This window comes from Micromesistius poutassou, assembly GCF_964030765.1.
Source record: "Micromesistius poutassou genome assembly, chromosome: 16".
Lineage (NCBI taxonomy): Eukaryota > Metazoa > Chordata > Actinopteri > Gadiformes > Gadidae > Micromesistius > Micromesistius poutassou.
Window position 1 is genome coordinate 5,899,667 of NC_140286.1, and position 25,736 is coordinate 5,925,402.

General features: G+C 45.7%; 1 protein-coding gene across 2 annotated transcripts; it reads right to left on the reverse strand.

Moving 5' to 3' along the window:
* Positions 1-4,601: 4,601 nt before the first annotated feature.
* On the reverse strand, positions 4,602-25,140 carry rnf31 (ring finger protein 31). 2 transcript variants are annotated; one of them, XM_084480975.1, is made up of 25 exons: positions 24,913-25,140; positions 24,207-24,294; positions 23,510-23,716; positions 22,988-23,134; positions 22,106-22,261; positions 21,790-21,846; positions 20,844-21,126; positions 20,229-20,397; positions 19,728-19,861; positions 19,329-19,501; positions 18,081-18,314; positions 17,144-17,356; positions 15,628-15,798; positions 14,946-15,131; positions 13,472-13,678; positions 12,761-12,934; positions 12,167-12,265; positions 11,628-11,717; positions 11,227-11,341; positions 10,952-11,064; positions 10,377-10,487; positions 9,051-9,096; positions 7,923-8,019; positions 6,945-7,110; positions 4,602-6,326 (listed from the first exon to the last, which is right to left on the reverse strand). In XM_084480975.1, exons 2-25 carry the CDS (start codon positions 24,234-24,236, stop codon positions 6,276-6,278), a joined length of 3,429 nt encoding a protein of 1,142 aa, XP_084337101.1. In that variant the 5' UTR covers positions 24,237-24,294; positions 24,913-25,140; the 3' UTR covers positions 4,602-6,275. The 2 variants fall into 2 exon arrangements, with proteins under 2 accessions (XP_084337101.1, XP_084337100.1); XM_084480974.1 differs by having other exon boundaries at positions 15,628-15,801.
* Positions 25,141-25,736: the final 596 nt, after the last annotated feature.

The window sequence follows — 25,736 nt, forward strand, 5'->3', positions numbered from 1 at the left end:
ACAGCTGAAGGACGAGCCGCCCATCGCCGAAATGGAGAAGAAGCGCTGGACAAGCGGGTCGGAGCTGGTTTCAGCACCGCGGACAGCTCCTCTACAGTCGCTCCGCAGCGCCCGCACGCAGGGGCCCCAGTGGGATGGAGTGAATACGACAGTCGTTTCTCATTACTGCAGCCATTAAGGTGTGTGTGTGTGTGTGTGTGTGTGTGTGTGTGTGTGTGTGGGGGTGTGTGTGTGTGTGTGTGTGTGTGTGTGTGTGTGTGTGTGCGTGTGTGTGCTCGCCCTTCGCCGTGTGTTCTCCCGTGTGGAGAACCTTACTTACCTGGTGAAAAAGAACACAGACAGATGTAACACAAACACACACATGGGGACAAGGACCTCTGTTTGACACAAACATGAGACATGAGATGGCAGTGTATATATATATATATATATATATATATATATATATATACATAATATAAGTATAGCGTCAACATTTGGTTGACGAGACATGTTACCCCTTTGACCTCTGACATCATCCTCCCCTCCCTCACCATCCAAGTTGATTTGTGATTTTGACCTTGACCTTAAGCCCCTCCCCCATGACGTCACCAACCAGCAGTCCACACACTGAATGCACTGCTCCCAAAAGTGTTCATTTTCACCATGATTTCATGATTCAAAAGTAACATATTGCATTTAAAAACACACTCCATGTGGAGCTCCAAGGAGCTCCATGTGTTTACATGTGGGCTGTGACCCCATCACCCACCATGGTTCAGAACTCAGATGACTGGGAGGCCAGGTAGTGCTTTGAAATGTGTGTGCGTGTGTGTGTGTGTGTGTGTGTGTGTGTGTGTGTGTGTGTGTGTGTGTGTGTGTGTGTGTGTGTACACACACACACACAAACCTACAGAGAAATACAATTTGGGACATTCAAAGAAATGTACCAAGGGAGATGGAGTGGAAGAGAGAGAGAGAGAGAGAGAGAGAGAGAGAGAGAGAGAGAGAGAGAGAGAGAGAGAGAGAGCACAAGTGGAAGCAACAGAGAGAGAAAGGCATCTCGTACTACTACAGTCTAGAGGTCTGTGACATCTATTAGCAGCACCGCCGTGGGTTGAGTGGGGTCGCATCCGTCTCAGATTACTAAGTTCCTTTGGACTCAAGAGTGTTTGCCAGTAGACCATACACATCATAGCGTGTCATTTACTATACTCACTTGGGGGCACCGGCACAGACCTTAAGAGTCCTAGAGCGGCTTTGGACTGAAGTAACACTCAGATCCTACGTCGTCTGCCGCTGTGAGGCTGCTCAGCAGATGTAGGATTGGTCAGACACAATTTCGCGTCAGAATGCGATTGGTCAGCACCGAGTGTCACAAAAAGGTCACACAAACGTTGAACATATTTAAACTCTGGGCGACGCAAAATGAATAGGCTCCTCCCAGCTTGGCACTGGATCTTGAAGAGTCTCAGTGCCTTGGTGTTAACTCAGTGCTAGGTTGAGCTCCAACGCGTGTCCCACAAGGAAAGGATTGCCGCGCTCAGGCTGGGCTTTTTGAAAGCTTTTGAAGGGTTTTGGATTCATGCCCACGTGCTTGAAAGGCAAGATGGATTCCCCTGACCAATCAGGGATGACATGTCCAGATTGGTCTGAAATGAGCAGGGAGCGGTTTGAAATCTAAATTGTCTCAGACAGAGGTAGGCGCAGTTGACCAGAACAGATATTCTCACAGAGCATTTCACTCACTAAAAGCTGAAAGGTGGCTGTGGGATTGCTAACAGATGACACTAAAATATTAGCTCCTGAATCTTACCTACAGCATCTTTAATGTGAGTGACAATCTTTCAGAAATGTAGAAAAATGTGTTTGTCCCAGTCCATCAATACAGTTTTCCTATTTTCCTTACTGTAAGCAAAGCAGAGACTAAAGCTACAACGATTAGTGCAGTTAAGCTGGCTTCAGCGTTTGACGGATACCTTGCTGAAATGTAACTTAACTTAAGCTGCAATCAGCAATTTTTGCCCATCCTACTCTTACATGATGAAATTGTGATTTGATTTAGTCTCACAGTTCTTATGCATTCTGATCTACAGCAACGGCCTGTAGTCAAAGAAATACATGAGATCCATGAGACTAGAAAACGAATCAAAAACACAATTGCATCAAAGCAAAGTGTGTCAAGCTAAATTTGCTGAATGCAGCTTTAAGCAGGATGTAATACATGATGGATCACAGATCACATTTTAACAGGGGATTTGAAATAGCACCAAAGCATGAATGAATGAATGAATGAACTCAAGAATGAATTAATTATTGATGGAGGCGTCCCCTTCTTCAGTCGAAGCCCTTTTGTTTGCTGTGCATGAAATATTAATGGGCCTTCACTCAGCAGCACACACATGCAGCCTTCATCAGCTGTGTTGTAAAGCCCTCCTAGGACATCTTACACTGCCTGTCTGGATCAGAGACAGCAGCTCACTCACAGCATGGATGGCAATGCACTTTATTATTGTTGGGTGTGTATCTGTCCGTGTATGTGTATGTGTGTGTGTGTGTGTGTGTGTGTGTGTGTGTGTGTGTGTGTGTGTTGCATGCATGTACGTAGATAGAACGATAGATGGACATAGTTTCTATTTGGCATGTATAACAAGTACAATTACAGGTTCATTGGAATTCTTGGGCCTGCTCCTCTCCAGTTTCCTATAGGCTTACAGTTGTAAAATAAACATTAGAATAAAAATTATGAACCCTAAAAAGAAAACCATATGAATAAATATAACAGAGCCAAATTAAACATTAAAAAATACGTACGTATGTATGTATGTATTTTAGTATGAATGTATTTGTATGTAGGTGTGTGAGTATGTATGTATGAATACATGCATCTATATTGGTGTATGGAGGTATGAGTGATGGCTGGATGGATAGAGTGGCAAATAGGAAGAAATACCTAAGCACATTGAAAAAGGGGAGATGAATGGCGAGTGAGGGGTGGGGGGGTTCTGTTGGGAGAAAGGTTGAAAGGAAGAATCAAACGGTTATAGTGCAAAGGGAACAACAATCCTGGCTGAAGCTGTCATCAATAACACATGGTTGCTTAGCAACTGTGCATTTTCTAAAGACTGCCAACATGCAAACAAACGCATGCACACACACACACACACAGAATTAATGTTCAGTACGTCATCTTTAAACACAATCGGATCAATTCAATCAACAGGTAAATTCAAATATCTAACGTCAATATACTTTTTCTTTCTGTGTAAGACATACTGTGTAAGGCATGCCAATGGTGGACACTTTTGTCCAGAGCATCATAACAGTAACATTTCAACTGCATGTCTAACCATGTTTAATGACAGTGCACAGTTATTAATAAAATGTGGCATTCAAAATCAATTGCCTTGTCTCGAAACTGAATAACTGATGAACCGTTCCACCATCATAAGCGTCCTCTACCCTTAAACAGGGCGGTAAATATAGCAACAGTCATCCTGGTGCCTCACGTTCTTCTGGGGTTCCGGCCATCTTTATCCTGCCTACACTCAACTCTCTGCATATTGAGCTGTCTGTCGCCGTCTACGTCTGTGCTTGGCAGGCTGCGCCGCTTGCTGTCGTTCTGCTGAGGGCTGTACCTAACCCTCTCTAACCAGGCAAGCTGTCTGTCATTAGCGTCGAGAGACACTTGATGAGATAGCGTGCCCGGTGAGTGAGTCATTACCCTCGAGTTAGCGGGAGAGACAGCTTGGCGCTAGACGTCACTCGGGTGAACTGACATTTACTGGGAGAGAGAGATTAACTAGTGAACCTGGCACGAGGGCCCGTTGGCTGTACTACAGGATGGTATAATTCACTTATTTTGGTGCTGTTTTGTGTTTTTGTTGTTTTCTTTACATTACTGAAACATGTATTACAGTTGGATTACCATTGATCCTGTGGGTGTAGTAGGACCAACGGAGAACGTAAATCCGGGACCAATGAGGCAATGGTCCAACTTTTCAGATGGGGATTCCAGAATATGCATGATGAAGGAGGAGAGGTGCAGTCAAAAAGATGTCAATGGCTGACAGACAGAGAGACAGACTTAGAGACAGAGAGAGAGAGTGACGATGTTAGCAAAAACAACGGAAGAAATAAGGAAGGCCATGGTGCTGTAATGCAAAATAGAAATAATGAGATGTGTTGGTGTTTGATTGCAATAAGTCATCACTACCATCGAACCAGGCAATCATCTGAACTAATAAGCACATGAAACATGTGCATCTCTCTCATGAAGCATCAGTGAAAATATTTTCCCCATGGACTTAATTTCTGTAGGGATTAACGTGAACGGCAAAAAATGGTGACGCAAGTTCTACTGAAGAGAAGACTGACCATATTTAACTTGTAACTTGGTATAGCAAGAAGCCATTAGGAGAACATTGCGTTGGCTTTCTTTAGTGGTTGTTAAAGGAATAGTTTCCTTCATTGAGTGCATTTGGTCCATAAATGGGTGCACGCCTTTCCAAAACTACCAGCATCATTAGAATAATTGTTGAGAGGCCAATTTGATCATGACCAAGCACTCGAAAATAGCACCGCTATGAAGAGCCAAACACAAAAACACAATGACCGGACAGGTGATTTATTGGATTGAAGAGCTGTCAAAAAATAGGTACATTCTCTCTGTGGTGTCGCTTTCATTTACAAGTCGGTTTTCCAAAGCATTTTATTAATGCTCCCAAAAAGGCAGAATCCAATTAATTGTCATTCGTAAAAGCAATGATTCTTGAAACTCACAATCTCTTCTGCATAAGCGACACTTTAGGCACAGTCAAGCACTCTTCTGTTCCGTTCAGGTTCTCTCTGAATGTCACCAAAAGCAGTTAAAAAAAATCCACAGAAAAACAAATTTTCCATTGTCCTACTAGCAAATAAATATGAACTATAGATATGGCATACATTTGTGAATCGTGGCGGTTTATGTAAGACGGCACATGCACACAAGCAAACAAACAGTCTGTCTAGATCTGACTTATTTACAAAGCAGAACAACCATTGATGATAGAGCAGCACACCACAAAATATGAATTTAAATCATGTGATGACCGAGTTTGATGATTGACCATCACACTGAAGAACCATAAAGAAACCTTTTTAATTTTCACGTTTGCTTCCCGTTAATTTGGGAGGAGAAAGTGGCAGATGTTCTCAGCTTAATATAATAACGTTTCACGAGCACATTGTACTCGACATACACATTAGACAATATTGCATGAAAATTACTTAACCATTATTCCATGGTGCATGTTTGTTGTGTGACTTATCCAAAGCGACAACTCTTTTTTACAATGTGCATCTCTTTTCTGCATGATGCACTTTTGCATCTTTTACATTACAAACTGATGTCAATGCAGCGTGTGCAGTGAGCCAGTTCAAACTAAGCATTACACTCGCTGTTTCCCATTCCTGTTGGAGAAAAACCGAAAAGGACTTTAATTTGATTGTTGACTGCTTCATTTTTATTGGTCAGTTTGTTTTTCTCAACATCCACACCTGTAATGAAATGCCCAAAAGCCACCGTGTTATATTGCTTTTGAGAAAGTAATTGCCGTGTGTGTGCACGGATTCCAATGTCTTTCAAAGTCAAGGTTTGCCTATATTGTACCTTTATCATACCTAAACGTACACTCATCTTATACTCACAGTTAAGATACAAGCTGTGGCATCTTAACAAACACCTCCAAGTCCTTTTCCTGGAAATGTATCCATTTTGTTTTTCAAAGCACCCTCATTAGGCTCAGCTTTGCTCAAATGGGTAGTCTCACTATCGCTTTTACTCTCATTAGTCCTGGATGCGGAGTACACGTCTGTACTTTGAAAAACCAAGAAACTTCACACATTACACCCCCCCTTCAAACATCCGATTAAGCAGAGGACAGTCTATCCAATGTACGAGAGAATACATTTCTCCATTCAATGTTAAACCAACAGCTTTACGCTGTGTAAACCTCCCCATCCATTTAGCACGGGGATCATACTTTGTAGTAGTTGTACTCCGACTTCCATCCCCGTCCACCTCCTCGCTGGTCCCAGAGGAACCTTCCAGCCCTGTTAATTGTGCCGACCTTGGAGGAACGCCACGAGGTCACGAACGCCGCCCAGGGAAAACACGGCGCCGTCTCCGATTCATCAGTGTCTTGTACGCTGTGTGTTAAACTGTCCGCTGTTGTCAGGTCCGATGGGGGGGGGGGACATGGAACATGGAGCGATGGCGACGAGGCAGAGGTGTTAGGGACGGCGCTGCCGCGCCCTCACTTGTTACGTGGAACCTTGTCCCCCAGTGGAACCTCGTGCATCAGTTTCTGCAGGGGGGTGGGGGGGAGGAGAGTTTGGTGAACACACTTAACATATGAGGCTCCATATGACCAACAGTTCTAGAGAGCCATGTCTCTTGTGTAGAATTACAGCGTGCACACGTAAATGGACTGCATTTATATAATGCTTTTATCCAAGCGCTTTGAAATATTGCCTAACATTCACCCGTTCATGCACATATTCACACACCGACGGCCCGTCGGGAGCATTTAGGGTTAGGCGCCTTGCTCAGGGACACCTCGACACTCAAGCCGGGGATCGAACTAGCAACCTTGCAGTTACCAGGCAACCCGCTCTACCTCCTGAGCTACTGCCGCCCCACACTGGAGCTTGGGTCCGGGGTCCGGAATGCTGACACCTTACAGGACCGAACGCTTTTAAAGTATGCAAACAGGCCTATACACTGTAATCCCCGCACAACAAAGGCGGCTTGTACACTTTCGATGAAATGAACAGCAGTACACCCACTATTCCCCCGTCTGGAACACACACAGGCGCTAATCTGGATGACAGATCGCCGATCCCGTACTCACAGTCTCACGGCTCAGACGATGTCATGGCGACCCCACTCGGTTCAGCTCAGTTCCGACATCAACAGGGCTTACCTCCAGCAGGCGGTTGTAGTAGCCGAAGTCGTCCTCGCCCTCGCCGCGCGTGTCTTCCACCTGGTAGCGCCGGCAGGCCAGCCCCAGCTCGTTGGCGTTGAAGAGCGGCGCCGGGTCGATGGAGTAGCCGTTGATCAGGCTCACTAGGTACTCCCGGTAGTGCTTCCTGTGGTGTGGGGGACGGACGGACGGACGGACGGACGGACAGACGTGGTTAAACATGGTTACCGTCGCGGCAGACGATGGTTCGATGGCGGGCGCTCCGGGGGGGAGGGGGGGGGGGGTGGAGTCCTGTGATTGGTTCTCTCGGCAGCCGTGGTGAGTGTTTTGTCGGAGGAATGGGCGTTATGCTACTTGTTTCCCCCTTGTTGCTATTACCGTGAGATGTTAAAATAGCCTCAAATATGTTTGGGTTGAAATCCATCAACACGGTAGTGGAGCGCACAAATTGACGAGAGAGTGGAGCCGGCAGCACTAGGATCATCAGACCGTTTCATTTGATTGTCTGAGAGCTTATCCTTTGCAATCTTGTCAACAAACCCCCCCCCCCCCCCCCCCCCCACACACACACACACACACTCTCTCACTCAGAGGCCTGACGGACCTCCACACATCCGCACACCGAGGCGTTACAGCCCAGACAGAGAGAACCCTAACCCGCGCACACACGCACACGCACACACACACACACACACACACACACACACACACCCGACAGACCACTTGCCCACACACGCGCGAACCCCCAGCCACCCACCCACCCACCCACCCGTCCAGCCACACAAGAACACACACCTGGTATTACCGGTCTCTGTTGCAAGGCATTTTCAGTGAGACAACCCTCAGCCAATCAGACGTTTCGAATGTCCCCCCCAAGGAGCGAGCTGATGAATAGAGCTCCATGTACCCATACCCTTCCACCTGATGACCTCACGGTCAGGTCGTAAGCTGTGTTGTGTGAGTGTCTCGGTAACGTACTCGCAGAGTCCGGCGTGGCCAGGCTGGGTCTGGGCTCCGCAGGCCGCGTCCGACTGCTGCGCCGCCTCGTCCTTCTGCTCGATCACGCCGCACAGACCTGGAGACACCCGGAGACACCGGGGAGATATCAGGAGACACCAGGAGACACCGGGAGATATCAGGAGACACCAGGAGACACCGGGAGACACCGGGAGATATCAGGAGACACCAGGAGACACCGGGAGACACCGGGAGATATCAGGAGACACCAAGAGATATCAGGAGACACAAGGAGACACCGGGAGATACCAGGAGACACCAAGAGATATCCGGAGACACCAGGAGACACCCGGAGATATCAGGAGATATCAGGAGATATCAGGAGATATCAGGAGATATCAGGAGACACAAGGAGACACCGGGAGACTGATTTAAACAACGCTGTGAGTTAGAGAAAGAGAGAGTGTTTCATTGCATTTTCTCGTCTTCAGAGTTAAAAACACGAGAGATTCAACGTACAGTGAAGGGAAACTGTATCATGTGACCCTGATCCTGGTCTCAAAAAACATGACTTCAGATATTCATTTTATCTCAAATCTGATGGCAGACAAGCTCAAATATGGGTGAACGGAGCGTTTCACTTTCATTCGCTTCAAATTAGCTTCCACCAATCAGGTTGCTGGAGGCGGGGATCTGTAAGCGTGTAATTGGCTATTAACAGTGAACACAAACTTGGCCAGCAGACGTAAACTGCAAAAGAAAATGTCTACAAAGGTTTCAAATCAACGAAGTGTATTTGGCCGGTGTGGAAATACACTTATCGAAAGCTTCATACACTCACGCAAATTAGTTCTTCAGCAGAATATATCTGTCTAACGAAGCAGGAAATAAGGCAATTTCTGGTTTACTGCCCAGGCTTTGAGCCATCTCCCCCTGAGAAGATCTGCTGTATCACGGTAGGACTGCTGGGTCCGAGATTACCTAGACCCCCGTGTTCAGTGGGCCTCGGACCACCTGGAGAGAGTGTCGCCTGTACCCAACACACACATTGCTGTGTTCATGTACAGCCAGAGGGTGGACTCACACTACGGTTGCAAACACCCTCCAAAATAACTAGTTGAGTGTGTGTGTGTGTGTGTATGTGTGTACCTGTCTGAGTCCCAGGTGGAGGGTCAGTGTTGAAGGCCACTCCGTTCTGCAGGGAAACAAAAACAACGAGGTTGTGGGAATGTGCAGCGTTTACAAAATGATTAATCAACCCCGGAGCACACATATCCAACTACTATCTATTGGATTTCGTGTCCGTCACGAAACAAAGCTGACTGTGTCTACTCACTCGCCTTATGTCGACGTACAATCATCCCAAATTTCCCTCGAGTTTCACATCACGACCTGAACTAATCCCTGGAGAGTTGCGCGAGCTTGCATATTCGTCCAATCACCGCAACGTTTCCGCATAAAGTCACCAATCGTTGACTTTCCCCCGACTTTGATCAATCATCACACCTCTCTGGAAACGAAACGTCTCCTATTTAATGACTTTATCAATTCATCATTTCCCTTTTTAATCCCACCCCTTTTGTCGTGTTCACCCACTCCATCAACTTTATCGCTAAGAAAACACACACACACACTTCAACAAAACTTTTAGAGAGAAGAGCCAGCCACAGTTTTGAGGTCATACAAGTAACCCCCCCCCTGCCCCCACACCCTCACGGTATCAAACTTGGCTCAACTTTCTCAAGTGTTTTCCCCTACTAATCTTCCCATTAATATTCCACCGCAGTACAACAGCTGTACCCCTTCCCCCCTGAACATGCCCCCCCCAGGGACGTCGTATTAGAGTCAGTCGACTGTCTACATGGGCTCCTCCGGGTGAGCGTGGCAGGGAGCCCGCACACTGCTGAGATGCCTCCTGTCGGAGCGCCGGAGACGGGAGATGGGCGCCGTGGCGACGGCGTGTGGGGCTGGGAGGATGCTGCAGTCTGACAAGTATTGACCTCCAGTCTTTGGTTTTGGTGGGAGGCTCCTCCCATGAGACACAGGGAGGAGAGGTTGACCGACTGCAGGAAGGGGTCTATCGCTGGGCTGTGCAGTGAGTACAGTGTGCACACTGCAGCCATTAAGGCCCAATGAGGCAGCTCGATTTGGGTCACAAACCGGGCATTTTATCTGGGCAAACACAGCTTGTTGGAGTTTGTTTTATTTATATCAGGACCTGAGCTGTGCTCTGAGGGCAATGCAAATAGAATGGATATGAATTGAGTTGACTGTCCGTGATGTACACATCATGTAAGAGATGGTTAGTGAGAGATGGTCAGGTTAGAGATGCTTAGTATTAGGCTAAGCTGCGTTAAAAAAAAAATCTGCATATCATGAGCCGTAGGTGACATGTCGGAACGGTATCCACCGGAATACAGACATTCAATGAAGGGGAAAAAGTGTGTGTTTGTGTGTGTGTCTGAGTGTGTGTACCTGCAGCAGGGCCTGCAGTCTGCTAGGCTCCCAGTCTCGTAGATAGAAGAGGCAGTCCCTGGGGTGATGGGCATGCAGCCCTGACACACTGCACTGGTCCACTGCACAGGTCTGGGGGCCCCAGACAGACAGGGGGCCGAGGCGAGATAGGACAGGGAAGGGAAGGAAAATGCTCAACATTTGTTCACATTAAGACAACCTGCACTTTTGAATGGGTAACATGTTCTAATGAAGATAATAAGAATTGAACAGGTACTAATAGATATAGTATATAAATATTGTGAAACTACTATCGACATCAAAACATTAAAACGTAATAATATAAAACAATAAATGTTCTGCATCAACAAATCTATAGCACGAGATTCCGCTCTAAGATGGCAGGTGATGACCACTAGAACTCTAGCTACGTCTCGTGGCCGGTGGTACTCAGTGGAACACTGGCCATAGGACCCACATGTGTCAGTCATACGATTTCCCAATATTGCTGTAATCAAAAATGCCTTCATATACTGTCCAAACGGAACGAACAAAATGGTTTGGCCACCACCTCCAACACCACCTCCTCTACTTACAGTGTGGAAGGGGTTGTTGCAGCCGCTGCAGAACTGGTAGCGGCACTGGGAGCAGCAGAAGTGCATGCAGCCGCCCTTGGACAGAGCGTACTGGAAGCGACAGTTTGGGCAAGCTGGGGAGAGGCAGAGGGGAAATGAGGGAAGGCCGAGGGGCCATATCTTCTACTGAGAACATAGGACGCACGGCTCCAGGAGACGCACGGCTCCAGGAGACAAACAAAGATGGCCAGGTTTTAGAGAGAGAGAGAGAGAGAGAGAGAGAGAGAGAAACTAACTGATTCCGTTGTCCCGGAGGTATCCCGCCAGGCCCTGTCTCTGATACTCTGGGTCGTTCTCCCTCTTCCAGGACTGGTACTGCTCACAGGACAGACCGGCATGTTGGGACTCCCACTGTGGACACCCCGGGGGAAGACATCATCATCATCATCATCATCATCATCATCATCATCAGAGTTTCAGACCTTTGGATAAGCAGTAAAGATTCAATTCAGAACCGACCAATCATAGCTTGCTTATTACTGTAATTGACTATGAATCATGTATTTATGAGTTAGTTAATAATGTGATCTTACACATGATGTGCAATTGGTCCAAACATGGGTCACGGGCATTAGTCACTGCTACCTTGTCAGATCAAAGCGTTATGCTTAGAAACCTCGGTAAAAGAAGCACTTACAGGTTTTTTGCACTGGGCACAGAAGCTCTTGCGACACTGAAAGCATGTGACCTTGAGCTGGTGCCCGTCGTAGATGAAGCCGTAGGAACACTGGGGACACAGAGCACAAAGGCAGGGGCCTCAGAACGCGGGCTCCATGGATACCAATGGGTGCATCTTTAGCTGGTAAAAAAGGCTTTTACCACAGAGGTGATAATGCACACCCCATAATAAACTTAATGTGCGACACATTTACTTTCCAACACTTCTGTTACATCTCTGCGAAAGCCCTGTAAGGTTGTGTGCGTGGGTGTGTGAACGCGTGCGTGAACGCGTGCGTGAACGCGTGTGGTTGGTGTGTGAGTGTAAGTGTTTGTGCCCGTGTTTGTGTATGAGCATGCGTGCCTGGGTGTGCATGTGCATGTGCGCGAGTGTGTGTGTGCGTACATGTGTGTTTGTGTGTAGGCATGTGTGTGCTCGGATGTGTGTGTGTGCTTGTATGTGTATGTGTGTGCGTGCGTGCGTGTGCGTGCGTGTGTGCGAGGGGGCTGCCTACTCACGTGGCTACACCAGAGGAACTTGGGATCCTTAATGAGTGCCTGCTCTGTCAGTTTCTTGTGGAACAGCTCGTACACCTCGGGCTCCAGACATTCACGCAGCTACGGACCAGAGTAACCACACCACCATGAACGGGATCACATTCCCAGGGGAGGACATCCCTCTGTGACACGTTATGCTTATTTCACACTTTGGGATTGTCGTCCATCATTGTAAAAGTTGCAATGTGTCAAATATCTACTCGCTCGTAGCTTAAAATAACCTGGACACTATCTCTAGTCAATGCTCATTGATAGTGATTTGATCGATAAAATCACATCGTTTAACTGGTATATTTTACAAATAAAAAACACTAGCCAGCTTGTACTGCGTCGATAGTAAGAATCGTACTACCGACCCTCCCTTAACCCTGCACGCCGCCCCAGTCAGCCGAGCCAGAGTGGGCTAAACACTGTTACCGAGATAACCGGAGAGGGGCGAAATCTCACACAATGTGACAAAGGACGCCACAATATAACCCCCCCTCGCGCCCTGGCTTCACACGGATCGGGGGCCTGTGAGGGCCGGGCTGGGAGAGGTGCTGCCGGCGGGGCTACCTGGATGTCCAGGGTGGAGAAGTAGCTGTTGAGGTGCTCTGGGTCGTTGATGTCGGGCTCCCAGCACACAGGGCACACCATGTCGCGGATGTGCTTGTCGCGCACCACGATGGTGAAGTGCTGGCGGAAGCAGCCGCAGCACACGGAGCACTGGCACGACGTCAGCGACTGCATCTGGAGACGGAGGGGGAGACGGAGGGGGAGGGGAGGAACGCAGGCGTTAGGGAAGCTAACTCGCGGATTTCAGCTCATCCCTGATTGCTTTTATACTTTTACTTTTAAGGGAAATGTCAGCAATAATTTTCAAATAGAGGGTTACTTTCTAAGCGAAAGTAAAAAAAAAAGGTCCAATATTTATTTTTTATATACATTTTGCTCTTTTATATTATATTATTATATATAATTTTTTATTTTCGTTTCTAATATAAAAGGTGACATTTCAGCAATATTAGAGATTATAGTCAATTATAAAAAAAAGAATAAAAAAGAATAAAAATGTATTAAAAAAAAGAATAATAATAATATATATATATATATATACTGTATATAGCACTCCAAGTACAAGCAGCAAAGACACCAACGATGCCACACGTTCTCTCTTGCCGAATCCCAGACTATTGAAGAGGCATGTCAGCCATCGGCTCAGATCAGTCACCACGGATCAGGCGTCAACTGCTCAACACATTTGTAGCGTTCATGCGTCCCCCGTACCTTGCTGTGAGGAAAGATGGACAGACAGATGGGACACTCTTTGGCCAGGACCCTCTTGATGAACTCCCTGTCGTGGGACTCGCGCACCGCCTGCACCACGTCCTCCAGGCAGTAGGTGGCGTTGCTCTCCAGCAGCAGGGACAGTGCCAGCTCGCAGCGCCCCCAGCTGGGCAGGTCGTACACAGCCAGCAGCCTCCTGCAGGTGCGCTGGAAAGGGACAAGGCTCGTTCACGTACTAAACGTTGCGCTTGGCACACTTCGATCGGTAATGGAAATGTGTCTGCACTATTTCTGTACACAATTTGACAGATTTGACAAATATTTGTATGCATTTTTTATTCTGTGTATAATATCTTTTTGATATGTGTGATGGGTGAACATTGGGGATAATAAAACGAAGAGTATGGTTTGTACAGTATGTATAATAGTATTTGTACACTATGTTACATATGTGATATATAGAGAACACACAAGTGTATTAAGATCACACATGTAATATTAGATATAACACGTGTAATCGTGTAGAAACAAGTAGCCTTGTCTTTATTTTGTGCCGAAACGATTTAGGGTTAGTTTACATCTGTTAGAGATTCTTGAGAAGAAGTCTAGTATTTAAATGGATAAAAACACAGGGGCATGTATAATCCCACACGGACGCACCATCTGGCCCCTTGAAATTGATCAGCTGAAAAGAGACGCGTCAAAAGTGGCGGAGGTGGGAGAAATAAACACCTCCGCAATACGCTTCACTAGGGGCGTACGTGAAGCAGATAGTGAAGCAGGTGTGCTTGAGGCTCGTGCTGTGAACTAACATCAGAGGGTTCATAGATTTGTGTGATATAATCCTGGTTGTTGTTTCACAACACGTGTATGAAGCAGTACTCTCTTGTGTTAGAATATACCTGAGCTTGTCGGATTTTAAGGTGCAGTGTGTAGAATTCAGTGTAGCAGAATGGACTTGGCGGAAATGGAATATAATATTCATCAGTGTGTTTAACTAAGTGTATTCTCCCATGAAAATAAGAACAGTTGTGTTTTCATGACCTTAGATGTAGCACCGCCATGTTCCTACAGTAGTCCACAAATGGCTCAAACAATCATAATCGCTATCTTACTTGTAAGTTATGACCTGTAGCTTTACAGACCAAATGCCAACTTATAAATCTCCTCACTTGACACTTCTCAGCTACTCGCTGTTGACAGCGAGTAGCTTTTATACAACGTTTTCCTCAATACTGGCACCTTACAGACCAGTACAGGCCACCCTCGCTTCTCCTTCATAAATGGAAAGTCCGGTATGAAGGGTTGTTGTGGGGAACTCAGTTGGTTGCAATCTAAAAACTCACCACTAGATGACACTAAACCCTACACACCGCAGCTTTAAGAGAGCAGGAGCGCAAGTCTCCTCAACTGCCATCTGTTTCAGAGGACGACGATGTAAACACATTCAAATCAACAGTTTCCAACCAGGCACCTGCTTGTCCGGGTGCCGTACGTCTATGGGCTGCTCGGGCTTGTCGCTCCACATGCGCTGGTGGAACGGCTCCAGCAGGGGGCGCTGCAGGAGGGCCAGGGCGCCGCGCAGCTCCCCGCGGCTCTGCCGGAGCACCTCGTGGCACAGCTGCTCGTCCTCGAAGCCCAGCGAGCACAGCTCTTTCACCTGAAGGAGACCGAGGGACTGTGTTCAGACAGACAACGTACTGTACACGTGTGTATTTTCTTACTCATGGGCCTGGTTTATTAATTGTCTTTTGTGATTAAAAACAAATTATTTGGCGGGTTCAAATCATCCATCATTTGCATGAATTATGTGAAATCTTTTAAGTGTGAATATTTAGTATATTTCCACCGTTTTGTGGACGGCTCACGCTCAAGCATGACATCCTGCGCTCTACAAGGTAACAGCGTCCATGCAGAAGGACTAACCCTTTTTTTTAATTGTATTCTTTATTATAGAGTGAGATCGAGGGGGAGCTATGGGAGATAGAGGGGAGGACATGCATCAAAGGACCATGGGTAGGAATCGAACCCAGGCCACTGCGATCAGGACTGTGCCTTAATGGTATGCGCTCTACCCGCAGAGGGACTGCTGGCACGGGACGTCTCCAGACCGGTGCAGTGCAGACACCGCACGGCCCGGCCGCACCTGCCCCTACCTTGAGGCTGCGGTCTCGGAGGGCCTGCCGGGCGGCCCGCTCGGTGTCGCCTCCCGCCGTCAGCCAGGCCTGCTTGGCCTCCGCTCGGGACAGCTGCAGAGTCACCCCTCCGTCTGTGGGGCCCGACTCAGGGCCGCCGCTGTCGTCTGTCAGCAGATCACACAGTCCGTTCTGCTAGCAAGAGAAGAGACGTTGGTCTGGATAGTTATACACATACACCTTCTGGCGGTCAAAATCGACAAAACCACGTAACAATTCAACTGAATACACTTGAATGCAAATAAAGCTGTGTTTTGATGCCAAATAACCTGACTGACAAATCGAAATATACACATATATTAGGGCTGGGTAATATGTTGATATTACAGTATATCGATATGGTGATAGAAGACTCGATATGGTGATAGACTCGATATGGTCATAGAAGACTGCATTTCATTCGTAAAATGAGACTACTATTTGTCTTAGTTTTTCGATAACTTAGCATCTTCATATGGCATAAGTGTTGTCTTTTCCCGGTTTCAGAGGCAGTAAAGTAAAGTCATTACTCAATGTACCGGTGCCAGCTGTTGTACACACTTAGTCATTATATCGACATTACTGATGACTTTTTATCAAAAACCTCTTTGTATAAATATTTTAGAAAACACCAACCAGTCGCTCTTTGTCACAATATCAATATCGATAATATCTATCAATATCAAGGTAATTGAGAATTGATTTGGTTTACAGTGCCCAACCCTAACACACACATATTATATATATATATATATATATACATACAGTATATATTAGGGATGCACCGAAATGAAAATTCTTCGCCGAAACCGAAAACCGAAAATGAGGAAACCAAGGCCGAAAACTGAAAACCGAAACACCGAAATAAATTATTATGCCAATTATTAGTAGGCCTACCATTGCATTTATAGCTATGACTGTGTACTAACCTCACTAAAATCAAGGCATTGCAATTCAAAGAATAAATCAATTACAATTATTAAAAGTATAAAAATATTTATTTAGCACTGAAAAAACAACAACACCGTTTTCCGTTTTGCACTTTGCAGACGGTCCCTAAGCTCGGATGCTAGCCGACAGCTCATAGAAGCTGTCGGCACTTTGCGGACGGTCCCTAAACTCACTGATAGCCGACAGCTCATAGAAGCTGTCTCATCGAGCCGTCACTAAAGACGGCTCGTTTGGATGAAAACAAGGTTGTAGCTGATCCGTGGGTCTTTTTCAGATATATGGAAATATGCCCACACCGCAGACATGTTGGCGCAGAGGCGCTTATCCAGACAAGCGTGTGCTGGCCGCGCTTTTTGTTTGCGTCATCACAATTTCCTGTTTCGGCCGTGTTGTTTCGGTGATAAAAGTGTTTCGGCCGAAAATGCGCTTTTGGGCCATTTTTGGCCGAAAATTTTCGGTGGCCGAAATTTCGGTGCATCCCTAGTATATATACATACAGTATATATATATATATATATAAATAAAACATCTCTGTTGAGTGACTTACAGTGAGCTCTGTGGTGGGCTGGGTGCTGGGGGCGGAGCTGCCTGGGGAGGCGGAGCTACCTGGTGGGACGGAGGAGGCCACCAGCTCACAGATGTGGTCCAGCAGCAGTGGGAGCTCGTCCCTCAGCCACTCGCAGGGCAGCGAGCTGGTGTCGCCGGCCACCCTCATGCCTGTGTACACCTCCTCGGGGCTCACGTCCCGTTTCTCCCCGTCCTGAACACATGGTACAGGTGGGTTAGGACCAACAGGTGAGCGGGGCCCTGATCGGTGCATGCACACCTCCCCATTGGGCAGGGTGGTCCATCAACGCAATATAAAAGACCAAATAAGAAGTGATATTGCACTATATATATTATTTGGTCATCAGCTCCCATATATATATATATATATATATATACACATATATACACACACACACACGTATATATTTGTATTGTATTAGCCAGAGAAGAAAAAAAACTATGATGGCGCTCTACAGAGGTGTGTTCTAATCACAGTTGATCAACCTCAACAGTTGATCAACCCTAATCCACACTAGTAAATAATCACACATAAATGTACTACTGAACACAGTGAAAAATTACTTTTATAGGTTTACAGAGCAGCTCATAATTGCATCACATCCGAAGCTTGGTCCTGTTTACAGTGTTCAAGTCTAGCGCAATATCCTGTTAATACATGAACACTTAAGACACTTAAGCCATCTTCAAGATAAATTGTCGAACAGCCATTAAAGAGCACACTATTGTTAATATGAACCGCCGCACCTCTCCTCTGCCAAACAAGCAGAGGTAAACAAATGACATGCACCATTTTTCTTTCCAAAAGGAATCCGGCCATTTCATTTCGGGAAACAACCAGAAACTCCTGGGATCGGACACTGCACGTGTCCGGGTGTACCGCGGATGTCGTACGGATACATTCTGGGAATACTCACCCTGATGAGCTGGATCAGCCTGAGGCCCTCCTCCTGTAGCAGCCGCTGCCGCCGCTGCTCCAGGTCCTCGGGCGGCGGGTTCTTGGGTTTGACCGGCAGGGCCGGGACGCGGCGCACGGGCGAGGGGGGGCGGAGCTTCACGGGCATGGGCGCCGGCTCCGGGCGGGCCAGGTCGCACATCTCACAGACGGTGGAGGGCGAGTAGTTGAGGTAGGTGCAGAACTGGCACACCCACTGTGAGAAAAGGGTGGACAGGAAAGACAGACACTGAGATACCAAGGGGTTATGAAACAGTGTTATTGTGGTGTATTTTGGTGATTTTTTATAATGATGCAGTGATTTATAGAAATGCCAACTGTCAAGGACTAGCTTAGAAAAAAAATGTCACACAGTTGCAATGAGCCGTAACCATGGGAATAACACCTCAACCCTCCTTGCTGGGGCTCTCAGCCAAAAAACGTGTGTCATGCTCAAATTGAAGCTGAAACATGGAGTTCACTTACACTTTCAGTAAGACAAAAGGTTGCCATTACAATGAGCCCGCTTGGAGCAGTTACCGCAAAAATCGAATTGCTCTCAAACACGTACCTAACTCAAATTAAGGCACTGAGGAAAATGTAGCAGTTCCTGTCTGTTTGTATTTAATACAAACAGACAGGAAGTCCATGAGAAATATGAAGACTGACATAAAACCAAATTGGAGCAACAAAAAAACAAGCAGAGGGTGAAAAACAACTCGACAAGACAACAAGACAACAAGACAATCCATTCACAACTGCCCAAAATGGATCTAAAAGGATTATACTTTATAACATTTTCCCATCGCCTTAGGTTTGCTTTTGTGTTTACTTTTTATCAAAGTGATGTAACTTATTCACAAATAATAACCAAAATACTCTTAGATAGATAGATAGATAGATAGATAAATACTTTATTGATCCTAAGGGGAAAATTCAAAAATACACACTTGACACTGCTTTCATGCCATCATTTGCCACAGCTACTCTCTTATCGTATGGAGGCCCGACTCAGTAGAGCCTGAAACCAGCACCCCTCTTGTACCGAATCGAGAGTCCATTTTTTGAATCGTGAATCGTTTTGAGTCATGAATCAATTTTGAAATCGAACTGCGACCCCAAGAATACGAAACACCGAAAGCTTCCCACCCCTACCCTGATCACCGTCATGTGATATATATATGAATGAGACACCAACAGAGGTCCTGTCCCGGACCCCCGGGGCACTGACCTGGTTGTCGGGGTCCCCGGGCATGCCCAGGACCGGGGCTGGGGGTCTGGGCGGGGTGACGGCGGGGTGCGTCGGAGTGACGGGGGGTCTCGTGGCCAGTCGGGGCCGTTCGCAAACCTCACACAAGATGCTGCTCGCCGCGTTCACCATGGTGCAGCTCTTACACTGCCACTCTATGGAGAGGAGGGGGGGGGGGAGACACACACATCATGACATACACACACATACACATAGAAACCAGGAGCTTTCTATGTGTATGTGTGTTTAAAAACAATTGAACGCACACACACACATGCAATTACCCCACTCTAAGGAGCTTTCATCCTTATGTCTTAATGAGCTGGACGTTTGTACATTAAGATAAATGTATGCATGAAGCGATGCCGAGGGTTTCCAGACCTGTGGTGGTGGTGGGCTGAGACTCCTCGGCTGCAGTACTCGACGAGGCCAGGCGGGGACGCTCACACGTCTCACACAACACGTCTCGGATGGAGTTGACTTTGGTACAGTGGTGGCAATGCCAGGTAGAGGAGCTGGAAGAGGTGTATGCATTTGGAATTGTCCACAAACAAATCTTCAGTACTCAAGATTTACTGCACTCAGACAGTGCTCACGTGCTATTAAAGATGACTCTTCAAATGGGAAATCCTTTTTGATTTGCTCCCCAAAAATTGCGATTGTGTGCCATTTCAATACATAGGATTTTGAGATTAGGATACAATTCAACATCATCTTCTCTTTTCTCTTCACAATAAATCATGAATCGACATTTCCAATTAATTTCCCAAAAATCCCATGATGTAAAAAAAGTCTAAATCCGAGTTGACAATTAAAATGTGAAAGAGTGCTTAGTGGCAACGGCAGAAAGATCCATGGCATTGTGCTGTTTCTATGTCCTACCTGTTGCTCTTTCTGCTTTTAGACGACGAAGACGATGTGACAGGGCTTCGCTGGTGGTTGGCTCTCTCCGGGTAGGAGTGGTACAGCCGGTCGCATTCTGTGCACAGCCATTGGGCACAGGCAGGGCAGTGGAACGCCACAGCAAATATTCCACAGATGGTGCAGTTCTCTAGATTTTTTTTTGGAAGGCATTATGTTAAGTTTGGAAGGCACTAAAAACTGATAATAATTGGTATGCCCACACAGAGAGAGAGAGACAGAGAAAGACAGAGAGAGACAGACAGAGAGAGAGAGTGACAGAAAGATAGAGACAGCGAGAGAGAGACAGCAAGAAGAGTGCAAGAGAGATAGAGAGCGAAACAGAGATGAATCATGAGAGCTAGAGAGAGAGTTAGAGAGTGAGAGGTGGAGAGAGTGAGAGGTGGAGAGAGTGAGAGAGAGAGAGAGAGAGAGAGAGAGAGAGAGAGAGAGAGAGAGAGAGAGAGAGATACTTTTTGTACTGCAGTTCGATATCAATATCATTCAGAGTATTAAGAAACAGCACAATCTTGTGCCCGTCCAAATGAAAAATCCCCCCCCCCCGATATCTGCTGTAAGTGTGTTCAGTGTCCCCACCTGGGGGCCGGGTGGAGGAGAGGGAGGCAGGGCCCTGGTGGGTGGAGGTGGAGGCGTTGGCGGTGGTGTTGCGCCCGGGAGTGAGGGGCTGGAAGGCCCTGGGGCTGTGCTTGGCCGTGGAGAGCGAGCGTCCCGGCCGGCTCTCCTGGGTGTCCTGCTGGTAGAGGGGGAAGCCCAGGGACTTGGCTGCCCCGTCCCGGGGTCCCAGGGAGGAAGAGGAGGAGGACGAGGAAGAGGAGGAGGGGGAGGAGAAGACCACGGCGTCAGTGTTGAGGCCGACGTCCTGAACAGAGAGCAGAGAGGAGGAAGATTTGAGGAAGATTGACCGACGCAACAATGTCCTCCCATGACTCAATAATGTACCCCCTAACTCAACAATGTATGCCCTAACTCAATAATGTACCCCCTAACTACATAATGTACCCCCTAACTCAACAACCTACGCCCTAACTACGCCCTAACGCCCTAACTCTAAGCATCCCCTAAGTTCAAATGAATGCCGTAACTCAATAATTTACCTCCTAGATAAACAACCCCGTAAGTCAATAACGCACCACCAAACTCAACATACCCACTAACTAAATAATTGACCCCAACTCAACCATATGTATGGATGAACGATGAACATTTGAAACATCCCATTGATAAGAATTATAAAATAACAAATCAGTCACAATATTAGATTGTTGCATCACTAATAAGAACATCATATGACTTAAGAAAATGCAGAAAACAAGAGATTAAGAAAAATATGATAATAAAGAGCATTCATTACATCCTGTCAAATTAAAATATTTTTTTAACATAATTAATGATCCATGTAATGCAAATTAAAAAGTATAAATAAAAGTAATTGATAAACAGAATGCTTTCATTCCTTCACAACAATCTATCTAAAACAATGACTGCAGGTGAACTCAGTAGGATCAGGTGGGTAGATTCCTACCTTGTGTCTCAGTGTAGGAATAATCCTCTCATAGAACTCAGGATGCGGATGAACCTCCTAAAACAACATACAATAAAGAAGCAGAGGTAGAATGCACGTGAGAACACCCATTAAATAGAAGCAAAACAACCATGTTTGAATATTAAAACTAGTGTTCTAATAAACACTAGTAAACATTTTAATATTTCAATTAAAAATAAATAATTATTGGTATCGGTATTCAAAGCGCAGAAATAACAAGCATTCAAAATATTACATGCAGGATGCATGGAATGACATGCATGTTGCACAACTGCATAGAAGCACACAGACCGACCTTGATAAGCATGTCCAGCTCCATCCTCAGGCTCATCACTTCCAGGGTTACCCTGGCAACCTGTCCCACGTCCGGTTCCACCACATCCTCGGGGAAGCTCAGCCCATCCAGCTGCTGGTGGGAGTATCCATAGAGACATAGCACTGCTCTGCCACCCTGCAAGCAGGAACCAAAAGCAGGAAGTGAGAGACGCGTGTTTGTAATTAAAATTGAATTTCCTGTATTTCCCAAAGGCCCAGGTTAAACCATTTGCTGCAAATTTGACATTTAGCCATTGCATGGATATTAAATTTCAAACTATGAGTGCTCTGTAATGACACTGACTTCAATCTGCGTGCACATAAAGTCACATGACCAGAAATAAATCCCTGATGGAAGTGAAAAGCTTTGGGGTAAAGTTGACATTTAGGTTATTTATAACTTGGTTATAGTACCATATTGGTTTGAGAACACGATCCCACAGGGCCATCTATCAGGTGCTAATTGTGGATTGAAAAGTAATTTGTTTACTGTAGTCATCTCTTCTGCACTACAATTTTTTTACTTGAGCCATCACTTTTGCTGAAAATCTTTTATTTTTATAATTTGGTCATCGGTTGAAGAATGAAAAATCTCATATGGACCCATAGTGGTTGCAGCAGTGGGACATCAGTTTAACCAACAAAGTGGTTTGCTGATGGCTTGAAGAGACTGCAGAGGAACACTGAAACAATGACTAATATACATGTACAGAAGGAGGAACAACCACTGATTATGCAACATTCATGTGTGAAATTCTTTCTGATGTAAAAATACCTCACTGCAGGGTGACAACACATTCAAGAGTGTGGAAATGAACACAAGTTGGTCGGCCATGTGAATCCCGCTGTGTCAAGCTGTTACCTGAATAGCATCGACGGTGGCCCTGAACACTGGGTTGTTGTGCTTGACTGTCCTCCAGTACTTTGGCCGGTTGGGATTGGTCAGATTACAGCCATACTTTTCCAGGATATTCAGTGCTGTGGAAAGCCTCTGGAGGGAAGCCAGGGTCTGGCAGGGGTACAAGAAGGGGGAGATAAAAAGAGAGAAAGATGAGTGGAAAAAACAATGCAGGAAAAACAAATGGTAGTGTAGAAACAAATGTAATGGTATTACATGAATATAACAAACCGAAGATGGAGCATAGAAAATTGGTTGTCATTGTGAGATAACTATCATCCCAATACTGTATCAAGTCCCAAAACAACAGTATGGATCATAGCGTATAGCTCGTAGTTAATTTCAATTAGTTTTCGACACTATCATCGACAATATCCCATTGCAATACAATCCTTTAACATGATAAATAGCCTAGCATGGATTCTTCGGGTTTCAGACACATATACATTAAAGTGACATACATTAGGGTGACACAATTTCTCCCACCTCCTTCCTGTTGCTGCCGAAGCTGTTCTCTATGACCATGGTCTCGGCGGAGATGAGGCAGTACTTGGAGCAGGGGGGTAAGGGCAGGTTGGCCATGGCGTAGATGCCGGCGCGGACCTCCACCACCGAACCCCCGGAGTACAGACACAGCTCGGCCTGCATGCGCACCTCGTGCAGCTGCTCCGACAGGGACGCCATCGGATGCCCCTACGGTGGCCGAAAAATAAACTAGATGTTACTTTACATCACATCTGAGACATAGGGACAGCTTATTTATGTATTCAGTTAATTTCCACCCTCTTCCCTCATAAAAAGTGACCTAATTTAAGCTGCATAAGGCTTGTGCATCATGACATCCCATAGAAGTGACCACCTCAATTTTGGAAGTATTGTAGCATTGCAATGTTACATATTGTGTTGGTGATCGTGTTTTTGTTGTTGTTGTAATTATACCTGAATTGATTTGTCATTATGGGGTGACATTGTTGTGTTTGAAACCACCACAGCATTTATCATGCAAGACGTGACATTCATTAGCCTAGTTTATGGTATATTTTCATTTATTTAGGATTTTACAGTACTACAACATGAGTCCTCTCAATAAGGGTATCGTCTACAAAAAATCCCATGATGCATTCTGGTGCACAAGCCCCATTATAAACAGTGATATGGTTAGGGGAAGGGAATAAGACAGGACCTTTTGTTTTACCACTGGGCTGTGGTCCATCGGTCACTACCGATTAGTGGCTCCTGGCATCAATCTTGGGTTGAAGGATTAGTTTGAACTATGGGCAAACAGTTAACAATGAGTCACAACATATCGTCATGCTGGTGGCAAAGGGTTAAAGGTCATCACTGCCCATACAATGACATATTTTAATAGCATATGGTTATTACACCACTTGTAAAAGTGAAAAATAAACATGTACTAGGGCAGGATCAATGAGGCTATTTGTTAAGACAACGGGGAGAGTAGTTTAAAGAGCTTGTTTATCATAATTATAACCATCATGACAATCAGATGAAAATGGGAAGAATGTTGCATATACTGTAAGCAAATACTGGTCAATGGACATCATGACCATCACGTCATGTAGCTCATAAAAGCATTGTAATTCTGCACATCGCTTAACATGATATGGGTTTCAGGGCCTGCTTCAAAGCATGATCATTCGAAACAGTATCAAGCATTACCAGGATACACGACTTGGTATTTAATGAAGAAATTTGAGGCCACTTGAACTTGATTTCCACACAGCAGATTTCCAAAACGTAAATGGTGTCATCATCACAAAGCTGATCAATGCTTGATTCTGGAAACGTCACATTTGTAGGGTTTCTGGATTCAACTAGGTAATGACATAACGTAATGATTGTAACTGCTTATATTATGTTTGCGTTACCTTTTATGATCGGAGGTGACAAAATCGCAGTGAAATCACGAGTCGTAAATTCCTTCACACTGGTGGCAAATATCGATGGCTGTTAGGTTTCATTTCAGTTCACAGCATGTCATTTTACTTGACAGTGTAATACAGCATACTGGCACTGTCATATTGGCACTGCCAACGCGTTTACCGTGATATTCTACGGTCAAATAAGGATTGTACAAGAAGGGGTGTGAAAATGAAACCAAACCCAACCAAGCCAATGTTTTCATCGAAACTTGCCGTACTTCGATGCTGAGTAGTAAAGCGGTGGGCTGTCGTAAAGCTGTGGGTTGTCATAAAGCGGTGGGACGTCGGAGTACTATAGTGACATCTAGCGGTGGTTATAGTGTGTGGTTTGAAATTAAACATGAGAGGTGAAGTGAAAAGCAAATGCTTATGCAAATACGATGGCGATCCAGTAAGGATTGGTTCATAACCAATATGTCAAATAACATTAAATGTAATAATAATATATATATTTTTAAAAGTGAATGTAATGTGCAACAAAAGCCAAGGGATGTCCCAAAACTACTATATCGCACCTGAAAGTAATACTGGGGATTGCTTTTGGATGGCTATTGGCGCCCAAGGTGATAAAGAAGCGACGTCAAACTCTAATGTGTTGCTCTAAATTTGTGCACACTCATCAACCACTGATCCACTCCAAAACCTTATCACTAGTAAGTTTTGGAACGATTATTGTCACGATTATTCATTATTGTCATATCGATCAGCCATCACAGCAGATGGGGCTACAGAACATCAAAAGTTCTAGTTGTAAATTGGTCCATTGCTGT